The sequence below is a fragment of the Poecilia reticulata genome, chromosome 5 (genome assembly GCF_904066995.2).
Source record: "Poecilia reticulata chromosome 5, P_reticulata-male-v2, whole genome shotgun sequence".
Classification (NCBI taxonomy): Eukaryota; Metazoa; Chordata; class Actinopteri; order Cyprinodontiformes; family Poeciliidae; genus Poecilia; species Poecilia reticulata.
In genome coordinates, this window is record NC_088834.1 from 4,539,034 (window position 1) to 4,555,693 (window position 16,660).

At 38.5% G+C, this 16,660-nt stretch overlaps 4 protein-coding genes across 5 annotated transcripts in view; 1 reads left to right on the forward strand and 3 right to left on the reverse strand.

Moving 5' to 3' along the window:
* Positions 1-188: 188 nt before the first annotated feature.
* Positions 189-2,183, reverse strand: LOC103464663 (cytochrome c oxidase assembly protein COX14 homolog). Its single transcript, XM_081606854.1, has 2 exons — positions 2,059-2,183; positions 189-553 (listed from the first exon to the last, which is right to left on the reverse strand). Exon 2 carries the CDS (start codon positions 541-543, stop codon positions 367-369), a length of 177 nt encoding a protein of 58 aa, XP_081462980.1. The 5' UTR covers positions 544-553; positions 2,059-2,183; the 3' UTR covers positions 189-366.
* Positions 2,184-2,608: 425 nt separating this feature from the next.
* bcdin3d (BCDIN3 domain containing) lies at positions 2,609-6,599 on the forward strand. Of its 2 annotated transcripts, XM_081606852.1 has the most exons (3): positions 2,609-2,950; positions 3,636-4,201; positions 6,344-6,599. In XM_081606852.1, the coding sequence occupies exons 1-2, from the start codon at positions 2,744-2,746 to the stop codon at positions 4,167-4,169; spliced, it is 741 nt and encodes a 246-aa protein (XP_081462978.1). In that variant the 5' UTR covers positions 2,609-2,743; the 3' UTR covers positions 4,170-4,201; positions 6,344-6,599. The 2 variants fall into 2 exon arrangements, with proteins under 2 accessions (XP_081462978.1, XP_081462977.1); XM_081606851.1 differs by lacking the exon at positions 6,344-6,599 and having other exon boundaries at positions 3,636-4,409.
* A 974-nt stretch (positions 6,600-7,573) lies between these two features.
* Positions 7,574-9,868, reverse strand: cox14 (cytochrome c oxidase assembly factor COX14). Its single transcript, XM_081606853.1, has 2 exons — positions 9,715-9,868; positions 7,574-7,996 (listed from the first exon to the last, which is right to left on the reverse strand). Exon 2 carries the CDS (start codon positions 7,984-7,986, stop codon positions 7,810-7,812), a length of 177 nt encoding a protein of 58 aa, XP_081462979.1. The 5' UTR covers positions 7,987-7,996; positions 9,715-9,868; the 3' UTR covers positions 7,574-7,809.
* Positions 9,869-10,051: 183 nt separating this feature from the next.
* The window catches only part of ppp4r1l (protein phosphatase 4, regulatory subunit 1-like), a 17,168-nt gene continuing 10,559 nt past the window's right edge, over positions 10,052-16,660 (reverse strand). Inside the window, exons 15-20 of the mRNA XM_008408912.3 lie at positions 14,967-15,128; positions 14,780-14,880; positions 14,558-14,678; positions 13,670-13,804; positions 13,228-13,369; positions 10,052-11,807 (exon numbers count right to left, since the gene is read on the reverse strand). Coding sequence (XP_008407134.2) covers positions 11,662-11,807; positions 13,228-13,369; positions 13,670-13,804; positions 14,558-14,678; positions 14,780-14,880; positions 14,967-15,128 — 807 coding nt within the window. The 3' untranslated portion in view covers positions 10,052-11,661. The remainder of the gene's footprint in view (positions 11,808-13,227; positions 13,370-13,669; positions 13,805-14,557; positions 14,679-14,779; positions 14,881-14,966; positions 15,129-16,660) is intronic.

Consider the following 16,660-nt stretch of genomic DNA (forward strand, 5'->3'; position numbering starts at 1 on the left):
CTGCTAATTTTCTCAAAATTGGTCAAAAACATTGAATCCGTAACTGATACGGCGAGTGATAAAGTCACATTTAACATCATACATTAGCGTAAATATTGTAAAAAAACTAACGATTACAAATATTTCTTAATATTCACCACAAAATCTGTCATTTTGATTGCAAAAATAAACACTAAAATAATCACAAATCCTGGAGGAACAGCTATTTATTGATATTTTAACAGTTTTATTGGTTTTATCAATAGATTCTGGTGCAACCGGCCCTTTAAGAACATTCAGATTTTTGATTTGGCCCAAAATAAAAATGAGTTTGACACCACTGGCGTAGAGGAATGGGAAACGTCCAGTAGGAGTAACAGTGTAACGTCAGTCTTTCATGATTTCAGGGTCCTGGTTCTTTGCAGCCAGTTTCAGCTGTTTCTGCTTCTCCCAGTACCGCATTCCTCGCATCGTACACAGGTAGCCTGCGTATGCCGTCAGCAGCATCATTGAGGCGGAAAAAGCGCGGTAACCGATATCAGCCAGACGCTTTGCCGTCACCATGGTGATGATCCTGAAGGAGAGGAGAAGTTGGAGCAGCTGGGTTTAACTCAACTGGTACATTTAGAAGCTGAAGTTTGGACATTTAAGATAATTACAAGTATATTTTTAAATATGGAAATACTGGAAGCATTTATGTTTTATAAAAGTACAAAACTTGGACTGAAAAGCAAACAAATCAGTCATCTTCCAATAAAGATGACAGATTGATAAGTGGATTAGTTAAGAGGCAAAAAGCTTAGACAAAACTGCTTAAATATTTGTAACTATATAAATAATCTCTAAATATTGGGACCCCTCCATAGCAGAAAGTATTCCAGTAATTAAACTATAATATTTTATCATATTGTATAAATCATATTGTATAACATAAAAAGTATAAAAATTAATCTGAACATTTTCCAAGTCTAATTTGTTAATTTATTAAATTTGTTTCTACTAAAGCGTTTACTACTAATCCTCAGTGGTTCCAACTGATAAAAATATAAAAATGTTTAGTAATAAGACTGATATGACATTGTCATAAACATGACATAACAGCTGTCATGAACATGAAGGAGTCTTTATGAGTGTTTATGACTGTTGTCATGAAGTGTAATTCGGTAAATAATGACACTTTTAATGCAAAGTTGCTCTAAAAGTTGCATTAAAAGTCCATTAAAAATGCCAACTTTGCATGATTTTGTAAATTATAATTTAATGCAAAGTACACTTTACAACAAATTACACTACCCATTGAGATATTTAACTGAAAACCTTCCCTCAGAAAGCGATTCACTCCCTCTCCCTCAGCACTTTTTCAACATGACCTGGACGTCTGATGCGGTATATAACATCAGACATATGCAGAAGTTGTAATTTACAATTTTCTGGCAAAAAAAAAAAGAAAAAGAAAAAATCAACAAGGCAGACCTATCGAGTAAAGTGCAAACTCCGGTTTTCAAAATAAAACCACGTCACTGGAATTTTGAATTTTAAAACTCCTTGAATTAAAATGTTAAGATTGGATATACTTATCAAACCCATGTTTAATTTTTCTTAACTTAACATTTTTTTCAACTGAAAAATTGATAACATAACACGTTTAATCACATATAACAAATAAAGTGCGAAAATTAATAGATATTTACAAGAAAAACTAGATACAACCCAACAAAAACACATTAATCATTAAAAGGTCTAAGACTAAAAAAATATTGCATTCATTTTCAATTTAATATTAAATTAATATTTAATATTGGCCGTCTGGAGGTCATAAATAGTCATGACAAGCATACAACTAGCTATGTAGCAGACCCGAACCGGTTTATTGGGAGTAAACCCGGAGTTTCACAGTAAGAGCTGTGTGTGCAAACAAAAAACAGTAAGCTACAAACCATAACTTTTGAACTAAAATAACGTTCACTACTAAAATATCAACTTTGACTCAAAACTAAACCAGTATTCATATATAATACAGCAAATTTACAATTCCGAAAGATCATTGAAAGAAATATCCTTATAGACAAATAAACATACCTTGTGCCTCTATAAAGAGAGCCGCTAAAAATAAAATAAATGTTGCTAAAGCTGTTGCAACTTGTCTTCAGTTCTGTTGTTAAGCCGCCGTTCTACCAAAGGAAGCAGTCTTACCAAAATAAAAGCATCAAGTCAAAAACCGGAAGTCTGTCATATAGTATACAAAACAAAACTAAGTAAATGCAATAAGTGAAAAAGGGGAATATAACAAATACAGCAATTAACCCCAAACAACCTGGGGTTCGTTACAATCTATATTGATATTGAAAAATCGAGTTCGGCTATTTAAAGCAATGGACATTTCAGTTTCTAAATAAAACATCTTGCATTTGAATTTTGATTAAAGTTAAAAAGTGTTAAATGAAACTAACTCTATTAAACATCATATTTTAAAACTGTAAGCGTCGTTTTAAGTGTTTTGCACTCATTCACTTATAGTGTTAACAAGAAACATAAATATAACAGTGAATATTTTAGCTGTTTTCTTCCATCCATCCATCGATTTTCTTCCGCTTCATCCGGGGTCGGGTCGCTGGGGCAGCAGCTTCAGAAACGAGGCCCAGACTGTTTTCTTTACTTCTTCAAATAGCCGAGCCCACAGCAGGCGTGAAAATAAAGAGAAAAACTAGTGGAACCCATCTACGACATTTCCACCCGGAATCTTTTCTCAAGCACACACGTTACGATGGCAACATGTCCGAATCTTAAAGACCCTGACGATGCAGTAAACGACCCTGGTGCTGCTCCTTACGGAAACTTTATAAACTATTACAGCTTTAACCCTCCGGAAAACCGCTTGAGTCTGATCCCAGCGACGCTCCTGCAGGATTTAGGCTACAGGGACGGAGGGGACGAGCCCACGCTCATCCTGGACGTGGGGTGTAACTCAGGGGTACGAAAGTGACACACTTCCTGTTTGTGTTGTTATTTAAAATGCACGTGGTGATAAAGGCAGTGTTCTTGGGTTGACTAAATTATACGTGCGGTGACGTTTTTGCGTTTTTTTAAGTTCCTGTTTCTACTTTGTCACTTTAGTGTACTTGTGTTTGCTGCTGTAGTGTAAAGGTAGACTAGTTGAATGTATATTTTTTTATTGCATAAATTGATGACTTTCCCCATCGTCACCAACTGCGATGCCCTACCATGCTTCATATCATAGACCAATAACGTTTGAGCTTATTCCATATAATATTAGATTACATAAAAATGCGAATAAATGATTCAGTTCCTTTATTAATACTAAACATTTTGGTGCCAAAAAATGCAATACATTTCTTTCATTTGCTTTAGTGAATGCTTATTTATTTGTTGTAAAGAAAGCATCTGCAGCGGGAAATAAATGTCTCTAACATTAACATGTGAGAAGTTTCTTTTCTATTTCTTTTTGAAGTTTTGGATCTGTAATAATTTACACATTCCTTCCCACTTTGTTTAATTAAAACATTGCATTCTTTGTTTATTGATTTTGGCCCATGTAGTTAGGACATCCCTGGTGTAAACTAAATTTTAACCAGAAAAGAAAGCCTCCTTTTGATATTGTCTGAACAATAACTCATTTCCTCCTGTGTGAACACCAGGACCTGAGTGTGGCCGTCTACAAGCATCTTGTCCAGGAACCAGGGGAGAGCACGGTTCACCTTCTGGGGTTTGACTTGGATGAAACTCTTGTTGAGCGTGCAGAGCAGACCAACCCTCTCCACAGCAACATCTCCTTCATCCAGCTGGACATCACCAAGGAAACCAACCAGCTGCAGGACTTCCTCAGCCAGCACAGCTGCTCCCACTTCCACCTGTGTCTGTGCCTGGCCGTCACCATGTGGGTCCACCTGAACCATGGAGACTCAGGCCTGCTGCAGCTGCTGTCGCGCCTCGCCGCCATCAGCAGCCACCTCCTGCTGGAGGCTCAGCCCTGGAAGTGTTACCGCTCTGCAGCCCGCCGCCTCAGGAAGCTGGGCCGCTCGGACTTCGATCACTTTAAGACCCTTAAGATCCGTGGCGACGTTGCAGATCACGCCACGGAGCATTTGGAGAGACACTGCGGCATGGAGCTCATGCGGAGCTTCGGCAGCACCGCATGGGACCGGAAGCTGCTGCTTTTTAGACGGAGATGAGTTTTATGGATTTATGGCTTTTAACACCCCAGGTATTTGAGACGTAAACAAGCAAAACCAAGGTTAAGAGTTTCCGCCTTAAACACAACATATTCTATGTAATTTAACAGGAAAAACAATCTTATTGGGGAACAATGAAGAAAAGTGGTATTAGTGTACCATGTCGTTTTATGACGGGAGGAAGCAATGCAGAATTACTCACCACAATCAAGTGACTCCAAATAAATTCCTGCTCTTCAAGTTTTTTGTCACATCTTCCAAAACTATACGCTGATTTCATTATCAAGAAGTATCGGTAACGCTTTATTTGAAGGGGTGTGAATAAGACTGTTATGACACTGTCATAAACATGTCATAAACATGAATAAGCCTTCATGAGTATTTAGGACCGTTGTCATAAAGCATCATTCGGTAAATTATGACACTTTTAATTCAGTTGACATTATTCAAAATGTCTTATGACAACTTGACATTAACCAAAAAATCATTACTGTTTAAACTTTACCTTTAATAACATGGTTACCTAATTTTTAAAGTGCAATCAGTAGTGCTTTTATAACAAATTTATATCAGTAATGATTTATTAGTTAATGTCAAGTTGTCATAACAAAGACATTTTGAATAATGTCAACTGAATTAAAAGTGTCATAATTTACCAAATGACACTTTATGACAGCAGTCATAAATATTCATAAAGGCTTATTCATGTTCATGACATGTCATGTTTATGACAGTGTCATATCAGTCTTATTCACACCCCTTCAAATAAAGTGTTACCGAAGTATCTGGCAGGGGAAATGTATAAATAATTTCAACTGTATTAGTTAAAAATAGAACATAATGATGACGGTAATAAAAGAACAGAAAATATTTATTTCAAAACTACTTTGTTCATCCCGACGGTAAATTGAATGTAACTAATTTTTAAGGAGTTATTATGGTTGGTGATGCTGTGGGCAGGAAGGATCTCCTGTAGCAGCCAGTCGTTTAATAAATATGAGGAAACCTCTGACTGAAGACAAAATCCAGACACCAGAGAGGACATTCAATGGTAAAGCGTCCAGGATGACACCATCAGGAATGCTATGCTAATCCACCTCTTTTGCTTTTGCCTCTCCTCCTCAAGCCTCAGTCTGGCCGTCATATTTGAACTTTGTCTCCTTTTCAACTCCTCTGGGATCGTAGTTCAGGTATTTGAGCTTTTGAGATGCTGGTTAGCTGCTCCCAGTTGTCAAAAATAACACATTGTTGCCAAAGTTGCACAGCATTCAAACCAAGAAGGAATAAGTGTCCAAAACATGCAACATCTCAACCAATTAAAGCAACACAACATGGATAAATATTCACACAAGGTATTTTATTGTATTGCTGTGCAATAATAAAGATATTTAAAAAAGAAATAAGGTGGCTACATTTAGTAAAGTCTAAGCAGTCTGATGAAATTAAAGCCATAGACACATTTGGTGAAACAGAGACGATGAAGACACCTTACCCACCAGGAAGCACGGCGGTGAGGTCATCGTGTTTTCTTCAGCTGAAACTGGAACCTTGGATTTAAAGAGGAGGGAATGAAAAACGGCTTTAATTACAAGTAAATGTTGATCAAAACCGTATTATTTCTGCTGGAAAACTGGCAATGAAGAGAAGTTGTATTTTTCAGCATGACAAAAACCCCACAGCATGCGTCCAATTAAAGCAACAATGGGTTGTTTCAGGACTGGGTCACACCAAGATCTGAGCTAAAGGAAAAATAGATTTGAACGAGTTTTGGGAAAAAAGGTTATGAAGGTGGATAAATATACTGAAAGACTTCTTCCAAAAATTAAATTCATTTTTTTAAAAAATAATACCAGAGGAAAACTAAATGTTGCAAATCATTATGAAATTTACTTCAGTTGCTACAGATGCTGACAAAGAATGTCCTGTAGCAAACAGTGTTACAACTCTGAAGGATCCTCTGACTAAATGATGTATAATTTTCTAAACTTTATTAAGTCACAATATTCCCCAAAACAGAACCGGCCTTCTTGTCCCTTTGTTTAGTCTTAAGAAAAAGAAAAACAATGTAGATGCTGTTTTGCATAAAAGCAACTCAAATGATCTACTTCTATTTATGACACAGTGGTGATTTTTCATATTAGTGTTAATATTGGATTCTGCCTTCTGTCCCAAAGGTGTGTAAAGATGTCCGTAGCGACATTGAGAGCAGCTCTGAAGAAGAACCTGACAGCCCAACTGAAGGCCGGAAGGCACCAGAACCCGGACTCAGAACCACAGTAGCTGGTGACGAGGAGCCCATAGCGCCCCCTGCAGCCTCCATAGAGCTACGTCTGCCTGATCTTATTTTTATCCTGAAGGGTTTATTTACAATTTTTCACAGTGCCACCTTTCCACAGCAGGCATCACTCAAATAAAGATCAACATGTGTTACAGCTGGGCTTTTATCAGCTCTGAAAAGCAGAAAACCTGCTGGATGAGTAACAGGAAGTTGGCAGTTATGCAAAATGATGTGGACTTACTTTTCAGCAATGTCTGGCTACTTTGTAACCTATTTTACTGTTTTTACTACTTCTTCCAAGACCAATCATGTATGAGATTTTCACAGCCGGTAAATTCAGGAATGTGGACCATGAAAAAGATTACTTGAGTGCTTTGTAAAAATGTATTTTCAAATATATTCTCCATCCATCCATCCATTTTCTTCTGCTTATCCGGGGTCGGGTCGCGGGGGCAGCAGCTTCAGAAGGGAGGCCCAGACTTCCCTCTCCCCAGCCACTTCTTCCAGCTCCTCCGGGGGAATCCCACGGCGTTCCCAGGCCAGCCGAGAGACGTAATCCCTCCAGCGTGTCCTGGGTCTTCCCTCCTCCCGGCGGGACGTGCCCGGAACACCTCACCAGGGAGGCGTCCAGGAGGCATCCTGACCTGATGCCCGAGCCTCAACTGGCTCGTCTCGACGTGGAGGAGCAGCGGCTCTACTCTGAGTCCCTCCCGGATGACCGAGCTTCTCTCTCTAAGGGAGAGCCCAGCCACCCTGCAGAGGAAACCCATTCCGGCCGCTTGTACCCGTGACCTCGTTCTTTCGGTCATGACCCAAAGCTCATGACCTTAGATGAGGGTGGGAACGTAGATCGACTGGTAAATCGAGAGCTTCGCTTTTTGGCTCAGCTCTCTCTTCACCACGGCGGACCGGTACAGCGCCCGCTTCACAGTAGACGCTGCCCCAATCCGCCTGTCGATCTCCCACTCCCTTCTTCCCTCATTCGTGAACAAGATCCCCAGATACTTAAACTCCTCCACTTGAGGCAGGGCGACCCCCCTGACCCGGAGAAGGCACTCTACCCTCTTCCGGCTCAAGACCATGGCCTCGGATTTGTTGTTTGATAATGTCTCTTTTAATGCAGAACTGTGAGAAATTGTCACACTTTTATTTAAGGCATTTTTATGCAATACAAACTTTAAATTATGCTCTGCAGATGTGACAAAGACAAAATATATTCTCTACCATTGGTTACGTTTTATACAACAAAAGAAAAACAAAATCTGTGTGGGAACAGACAAACATTCGGGGAGGAATCCTTCTCTTCACCACTGAGACGGCGTAGAGGAATGGGAAACGTCCAGTAGGAGTAACAGTGTAACGTCAGTCTTTCATGATTTCAGGGTCCTGGTTCTTTGCAGCCAGTTTCAGCTGTTTCTGCTTCTCCCAGTACCGCATTCCTCGCATCGTACACAGGTAGCCTCCGTATGCCGTCAGCAGCATCATTGAGGCGGAAAAAGCGCGGTAACCGATATCAGCCAGACGCTTTGCCGTCACCATGGTGATGATCCTGAAGGAGAGGAGAAGTTGGAGCAGCTGGGTTTAACTCAACTGGTACATTTAGAAGCTGAAGTTTGGACATTTAAGATAATTACAAGTATATTTTTTAATATGGAAATACTGGAAGCATTTATGTTTTATAAAAGTACAAAACTTGGACTGAAAAGCAAACAAATCAGTCATCTTCCAATAAAGATGACAGATTGATAAGTGGATTAGTTAAGAGGCAAAAAGCTTAGACAAAACTGCTTAAATATTTGTAACTATATAAATAATCTCTAAATATTGGGACCCCTCCATAGCAGAAAGTATTCCAGTAATTAAACTATAATATTTTATCATATTGTATAACATACAGAAATTAAAGTATAAAAATTAATCTGAACATTTTCCAAGTCTAATTTGTTAATTTATTAAATTAGTTTCCACTAAAGCGTTTACTACTAATCCTCTGTGTTTCCAACTGATAAAAATATTCATACTAGACATAAACAGAGGCTGGTCCATTACCCCAAAAACTGTACTCATGTAAGAGCAGTGATGCTTCAACTTATTTCTACTCAAGTCAAAGTAAACATTAGCCATCAAAAGATTACTCAAGAATAAAAAAGTATTTGGAAAAATGTCTACACAATTACTGAGTAGCCGATCAAATTATCAATCATTTAATATTTAAAAATTACATCACCAACACGTAAAAGTGGAAATTTTACTATTTTAAGGGCCAAAATTACAATTTATATAAGTAACAAAATCAGGCAAAATAAAAATTTTCTAAATCAGTTTCTTACAATATAAAACCTCCAAACCTTTAACAAAAACTGCTGGTGTGTGTTAGTGTCTGGTAAATGTTTGGTTAAAACATGTTTGTTTTCCAATAAGTAGAGAATCCAGAAATTTTACTTAAGAGTAGCAATACTTTATAATAAAATTAAACAAATACAAGTAAAAAGTGTAGCATAGTAGAAATACTCCTAAAAGTACATTTTGTTTTTCAAAAACGTTACTCAAGTAAATGTAATTAAGTAAATATAACTAGCTACTGCCCAACTCTGGAGATAAGACAATTTCAACATTGCCATACACTTAATAAAATGATCTGAAACATTTTCTGTATACACAACATAATTTCTCTCAAACATTGTTCACAAACCTGAGATGCGTTTTAGATCTTAAGAGTTCAGCTCATGGAAAAATGGGAGCAAACGAAAGTGCTGCGTTTATGTTTTTGTTCAGTGTAGAAGTCTAATCAGACATATTTTACAAATTACAAACACGAAACTAGATTTTAAAAATTATGGTTTCTTAAAAGATTTCTGTGCTCTTTTTAAATTAAAATGTGCTGTTAAAAATCTCTTATGTTTTAAGTTATTTGTTCCATTCCTGCAGACAACAAATTTTTTGTAACAAATTTGCCTCACCACAGTTTACAACTTACTTCGCCTCATAACAGTATCTGGTAAAACGTTAAATAAAATGATTCGGGTCAGTTGTTCCCAGTTTTAGAGTTAGAGAATGAATTGAAATGTGTTTTAGAAATTACATTTTTCTACAGACACGTCGACTATCACAAACACACACAAAAAACAATAGTATTTAACAGTGAAATTACACACATATTATGGATCTGGTGACAGACGTATCCAAATCAAACAACATATTTACTCTTAAACGCTCACAACTCGACTGTTTGGGATAAATGGATAGACAATCTTTGTGTTTTCTTACCTTTTTAATCCAACAAAAAGTAAACGCAACAAACGATAGTTTCTTTGCTTCAATGTCAGCACACAAGAATCCAGATATCTAGCCAGCTAGCTAGCTAACCTTCGTCTTCCATAAGATACGGAAACTGGTGCTCTTGGGAAAACTGTCATAGAGCAGAGCGCCACCGCGCGGTCAGGAGGCCACATTACACTATTTAACTGCACACTTCCCATCAGAAAGCGACTCTGAAGCACCTGTCGCTCAGCACTCTGGAGCTTTTTAACATGACCTGGACGTATGATGCGGTATATAATATCAGACATATGCAGAAGTTATAATGCAGAAGACAAACACACAGTTATTTTTCATCACTTTAATTACAGAATACTAAAAATAACATTACATAAAATGTCTTTTTTCAAAGAAACCATTGAATATTACAAAGGTTGTAAATTTTGTAAAGTTAGGATATAAAATCTTTGAACTGTGGTGTATAATTGAAAAAGAAAAATAAATTTCATAAAATGTATATATTAACTGTTCTACTACATTAAAAAAAGATGAGATGGGGACACAAAATGCAGACAGACGAGATGAGTGGACACCGCCATTACTGCGGTGAGCTCTCCTTTCAAAGGAAGCAAAGACCAGAGATGCACAGCACAAACCACAACCAGCTCTAGTTCTCCAATTAAGCTCATTCACGAATAAAAAAAAAAAGAAAAAAAGGAAAGGGGAAACAATTTACAACACAACTGAGCTTGAGAGACGGCAAAAAAAAAAAAGTGACTTGGTGACTGCTCCCATTATTCACACGCACCTCGACTAAACTGGCCTTGGTTCCGTTAAAATACGTTTTTCCTCCTCAAAAGGTTCACACTGTACAGAAAAAAAACAACCATCCCCATGAAGCAAGGGAATCTGATCAGGCATCTTTCAAGCTCTTTACACAACCAGCACTATTTTCTACTGTACAACCCACCAGGCAGATTCACCAAAAGCAATCAGGACGTCAACATTAAAGGAGGTGAGAGACACCACGGGAGGGGAAACATGCATTATTCAACAGTGTGCTTTCTTTCTTTCTTTCTTGCTCTCCTATGGTGTCACTTCATCGTCAGCCCTTGTTTTATTTCAGAAAATGTAAGAAAAATGGACATTCAGAACCCGTTTCCCCCCCTTCATGTCAGAGAAAAGCTGAGGGGAGGGTTTGCTTTCCCAAAACATGTTTCAAAGTTTCACGATATGGTTTTAAATCATGCTTTTCCTGTGAAGCAATTAGTGGTTTCTGTGAGAGAACGTGATATGAGAAGTAGGGAACAGATGACCAAAAAAAAACAACAACAGAAAAACGGACATCTGAGACACGCTTTAGGAGGAGGAGAGGCGAGTTACCAGCAGAGCTACTTGTTTTGGCTGGTCTGCTGATCAGAGGTTCCAGCTGTAAGCTTCATAATGCTGTTCAGGTTCAGAAAAGTCCCCCTGAGTTAGTGCACAGAGTCAGGCGGCCCGAGGCCCACTGGTTTAGAAACCCACGTAAAGAAGAGTTGAGAAAAAAAAAGGTATTTTGAATCAGATCAAGCTTAGAAGAAGGTCTCCGCTTTGGAGAAGGTAAGCCTGACTTGAGTTTGCAGTGGATGTTAGTGTGGAGGAACATTCAGGCTTAGCCGCCCGAGTCCGGTTGTTTTTCCAAAACCTCTGAGAAGTAGGCTTTTTTTTTTTTTTTTTTAAACAGATGTGCGCTTTGTTTTGCCCAACTAGAAGATGGGCTTAAACCGTCCCTTCGAGTCTTGATCCGAACATCGGTCCCGATTCAGGAAGTGGTCAGGTCTGCCCAACAGGCCAGTGGTTTAGGACCCGGTCGGGTGCTGGTGTAGTACGTTACGCCGGCTGTGCGTCGGTCGGTCGGTCAGGCAGACAGGTAAGACAGGCAGGTGGGCTGCGATGCGGCGGGGAAAAGGGGCGGGGTTAGATCAATGGAGCCGTGTCCATCAGGCCTTTGTTTGGGTCCAGGCTGGCAAAGAACCGGACATCCCGGTCCTTATCAGACTGCAGAGCCATGACGGTTTCTTCCAACTTGTCCGAGTAGGGACAGCCTGGTTCCTTAAAGTAAGCTGAACACAAAAACACTCAATTAGTGGGAAGAAAAGCTGTAAAGGTGACCTGTTGTGCTTTCTTGACCAGGTTAGGATCCGTCTACGGGCGATACAAAACATTCTTAATAATGAAATTTTAGTCCGGTCACCTCTTTAGCGCCTGCTGTCACTTTAAATCCAAATAAGCTGCTGTCAGCCACGACCCACAATGCAACATTTACACTTGCGTGTGAAAACAGATGTGCAATTATATAACCATACATCTGTGAAAAGCATTAGTAGAGACTCCTGCACGACCAACAAGAATACAGTAAGTGGGTTGTGGATGGTTGGCCAACATCTATCCATCCATTTTCTATACACCCTTGTACCTCAGTGGGGTCAGGAGGGTTGCTGGTGCCCATCTCCAGCTAGCGTTCTGGGCGAGAGGCGGGGTCACCCTGAACAGGTCGCCAGGCTGTCGCAGGGCAACACAGAGACACACAACCATGCACACACACACTCACACCTAGGGGCAATTTAGACAGACCAATTAACCTGACAGTCATGTTTTTGGACTGTGGGAGGAAACCGGAGTACCCGGAGAAAACCCACGCATGCACAGGGAGAACATGCAAACTCTATGCAGAAAGACCCCAGGCCGGGAATCAAACCCAGAACCTTCTTGCTGCAAGGCAACAGCTCTACAAACTGCACCACTGTGCAGCCCGGGTTGGCCAACAACACAATGTTTTTCTTTTCTAGCAGCCATTAGCTGCGTTTCCATCACCACAATTTGACGTTTTAAAAATACATGTACTTAATGGAGGTATGGAAATTTAGAAAAAAAAATCTTTTTTTAATAAAAAAGGAAAAAGTTTTGGTGCTAGTTTGAGGTGGTTTCTGTAGCCATGTCAACCCTCAGTTCAAATTCAAAATATTTCATTGATCCCAAAGGAAAATCAAATGTTGCTGTAACTCATAAAAAATTTTCAAAATTGACTTATTTTGGTAAATTGAAAACACTTTTTGCATGTCATGACTAACAACCGGCTGTTGCTGCTCCGTCAAACCACGAAAAATAAGACAGGAAGTAGTTGGAGTCTGATGGCGTGGCATGTTTTTTATTCATGTCTGATTTTAATTACGTTTTTTTATTTAAAGGCAACACTAAAGTTATGTTTGCTTGTTTTTTCTTTTTACATTTGTGGAATATGAAAAAGTTTTGCTGGAGATCCGTTTGGGTTGCTAGGTAACGGAGTAGCAACTCAATAATTGGAAGGTTTTTGAAATGGCTAATTTTCCAAACACTAAAAAACATAAACTTGTTGTCAAAAAATTGCCGGGTGTTTGTTTGTACCTCAAATAGAGGTATAAAATGCGCAGAAAGTGAATTTTGCATAATAGTTCTCCTTTAAACGTATTGTTTGTCGAATCATTGAGCTCATCTCCAAGTTACCTTTCTCCATGATGCTCTGCCGTAAAGCCTTGGCCACCAGAACGCGGACGTTGGCCACCGGGTCGGCAGAGAGGCTCAGCAGGCTGGGCAGGAGGTGCTGGCTGAACTGCTCCATGGGCATACAGTCCTCCTCCACAATGGCCTTCAGCAAAAACACAGAAACACTCAGACTGAGCTGCAACCAGCACCCAGGGAAAAAGTATTTATGATGCAAAGATGTGACGAGAACAGAAACAATCTAATCGGACCGGTTAACCGAGAAATGGCTTTCTGCCAGAGTTTTACGGTCAAAACGCATTCTCATCCGACTGGAGATTATAATACTGACGTGACATAAAACAATCATTATGGTGTAAAAAAAACTATTTTACAATAAAAAAAAGATTTAAAAAAGGCATCAAAAGCTATAGAAATATTAAAATAAGTGGAGGAATGTACAGACCTGGCAGATAAAAGCAAACGCCTGCCTGCCCACCCACTTGGGACAATGGCAGAACCTGACTGAGAGTTCGTTGATGAAGTTCAAACCAAGTTCATCGGCCCCGCATGCGTAAAGCTTCTGCAGGATCTCCACTACCTGAGAGCACAAAGCGAAAAACGAGCCGTCAGCCTACCGGGAATAAACAAGCATTTTATGGAAGAGGATTAGGAGCACTGGAAGGAAAAAAAAAAGAATTATGAGCGGGAAAAAAACTGCTAAAAAGGAATTCTGAAGAATTTTGAGAAAATAAGAATTTGAGATTCAAGATTCAAGTCAGAATTTTGTGGGTTAAGATGGAAAAAACTAAATCTTGAGGAAAACATACAGAAATCAAAAGGTGAAAGTAAAAAAAAAAACCCAGCAACAAACAATATTCCCAAAGGGGGGAAAAAGACAATTTCCGTGTGAAACAAGAAATATTGGAAAATAAGAGAACTGTGAGGAAAAAATAAGAGGAAAAATACAGAAATATCAGTTTTACAGTTAAAAAAAAAAATTCCACAGGAGAAAATACAAAAAAAAAAATCAAGATTTTCCAAAAATTAACAATATTTTCTTGTCAATTCTTTTTTCAGAAAAAAATTCTGAGAAAAAGAAAATTTTGAGAACAAAAACAATTTTAAATCAGAATTTGGAGGGAAAAAAAGTCTGAATTGTTCATATGTTTTTCCACAGAGACCCTAAAGCTCATCTGCAGCTTTCTACAGATGAAAGCTACCGATGCAAATTGTTAGAATTTGCAACGTAAAATCTGCTGCCCACATAACAAATATGACCAATATATCAATATCTGAACATTTTACATCTGTAATTTATTTTATTTTCTTCTAAAATACTTTTCAAACTCACCAGTTTATAGGAGATCCACCTGACCTCTGACACTTTGTCGGAGCAAAGCGTGAGCGCTATCTGTCTGAGGTAGTCGTAGACGTCGTAGTGGCTGTACAACTCTATGATTAGGATCAGCTGCCTGGAGGGAAACACAGACAAAAGGTAAATATAGTCAACTAAAAAGTAAAAAGGAACAGCACATTATGACAAATAATAGAACATAAATCAAAGCAAACTTACTCTGCCAGCTCGTATCTGAATCTCCAGTTGCGGCTGTTGTCCGTCACCATGAACTCCTGCAGCTGGTACAGATACTCCCTCCTCTTGTCTGCGTGCAGCAGCTGCAGGAAGTTCAAACCAGCTTCGTTAGCAGAGATTTAATGAGTACTTTGCGTCAATTTTCCATCAGTTGAACCAGAGATGTTACCTTCAGGAAGTCGTACAGGTGTTTAAGCACGCCGATGCGAACCTCGTCCAGGTCTTTGAGGAAACCGTTGAAGATGGGCACCAGATCCGCCGCCGTCAGCTGATCGCCGAGAATGACCGCCAGTTCATGGATGGAGAAAGCCAGAGTTCGCCGCACCTTCCACTGAGCGAGAAAATGTTAAAAAAAATTGCTGAAATCTTTAAGCAATGTTTAGTAAACATCTAGCATAATTTTGAGGAAAGCTGCAATTCAACCCGATGCAGCAGTTGAACTTTTTTAACGTTTAAATCTGCTGTGACTGGCCCGTCACAGTAACAGAAGTTGCAGCAATGAACAATAATTTGGAGACCAACGTTAAATAATGGTAAATGCATAATAATGCAAGAAACACATTCAAACTTTAAATTCTGGTGAACATTTAACATTGGAACTGGACGACATTTTAAATATCCAAGATAAACAAAAACAACAAAAAGAACAAATAAAATTAATTAATAAGTCTCTGTAAACAAAATTGTGTTTTTAATAAAGAGTTAGCTGACACCAAAGCACCAGACTGAAGACTTTTATCATCCAGTTTTTGGTAAAAAGAGAAAAAAAGCAACAATAAATCATCCAAATGGAAATTATTACGTTTGTTTCAATTCATCTTGCTATTAATTGATTTATTGCGACAGGCCAACCTCAGGCCTCTAAACTCATCACTGTTTTTTTCTTGTTGCAGCAGAAATCAAACATTTTACTAAATTAAAAAAAGAAAAACAATCTGGTTAAAGAATGTTTATAAATTTCCTCCCATTTGTGAAATTTTTCCTCCCATCTTCAGTCAAGCAGAACTAAAGTTTTGTGGCTTAATAACTGAAAACAGTCTCAGACTTTTTAGCCCAACTAAATGACCTGCATTTTAATTTATGAAGAACACAAAGTGCACTCTTACTACATAAAAGCCACATTATGAGCAAAATGACAACAGAAGTAGCTGAATCTGCCTTTTCCAACAATATCTATCAAAGAAAAATATAACAGAAATAAGTTTTAAAACAGAATCCCCAAATTTCAAGCAAAAACCTTAATATTTAGGCTAAAACACTGCTGTTAAGAAAAACTGTGGAAAAATAAAATCCAAGTGAAGGATTCAGTGGTAAGTCAGGAGTTTCCCACAGTGGATCTGTCAGAGAAACGACTCTGGGCATGTAAAGACAACACCAGCATCTATTTGTCCCAACATGTCCTCCAACTATTCAACTTGAAGAAAAGCCTGTAGAGCTGCATGGACTTTTAAAGTTGTCAGGATGGAATCAGCAGCAGCGTGAGTGAGAATAGAAATATCACATTAACAGAAGGAGGGCATAACTATTGACTATTATATAGCTAAAATGTAATAATAATTAAAACGTAATTTTAATTATAGTCCAACTACTGAAAAAACAAGATTTCACTGGAAAAGTTGTTGCTTCTGTGTCAATTTAGTTACTTTATGAATTGTTCATGTGTTTAACACACATTTTCCTTTGAAAACTTTCTATACAGATTTTTATTTAAAAACTTCTAAATGCAAAATGATTTTTTTTGTACAATTTTGGCTCCAACTGTTTGTTGTCCTTTCAGTAAATCGCCTTTTGAGTTCGTATGCTCCAGTTAACAATGAATCTATTACTAAATTAGTGAACGGTTATTTCAATAATTGATTCATC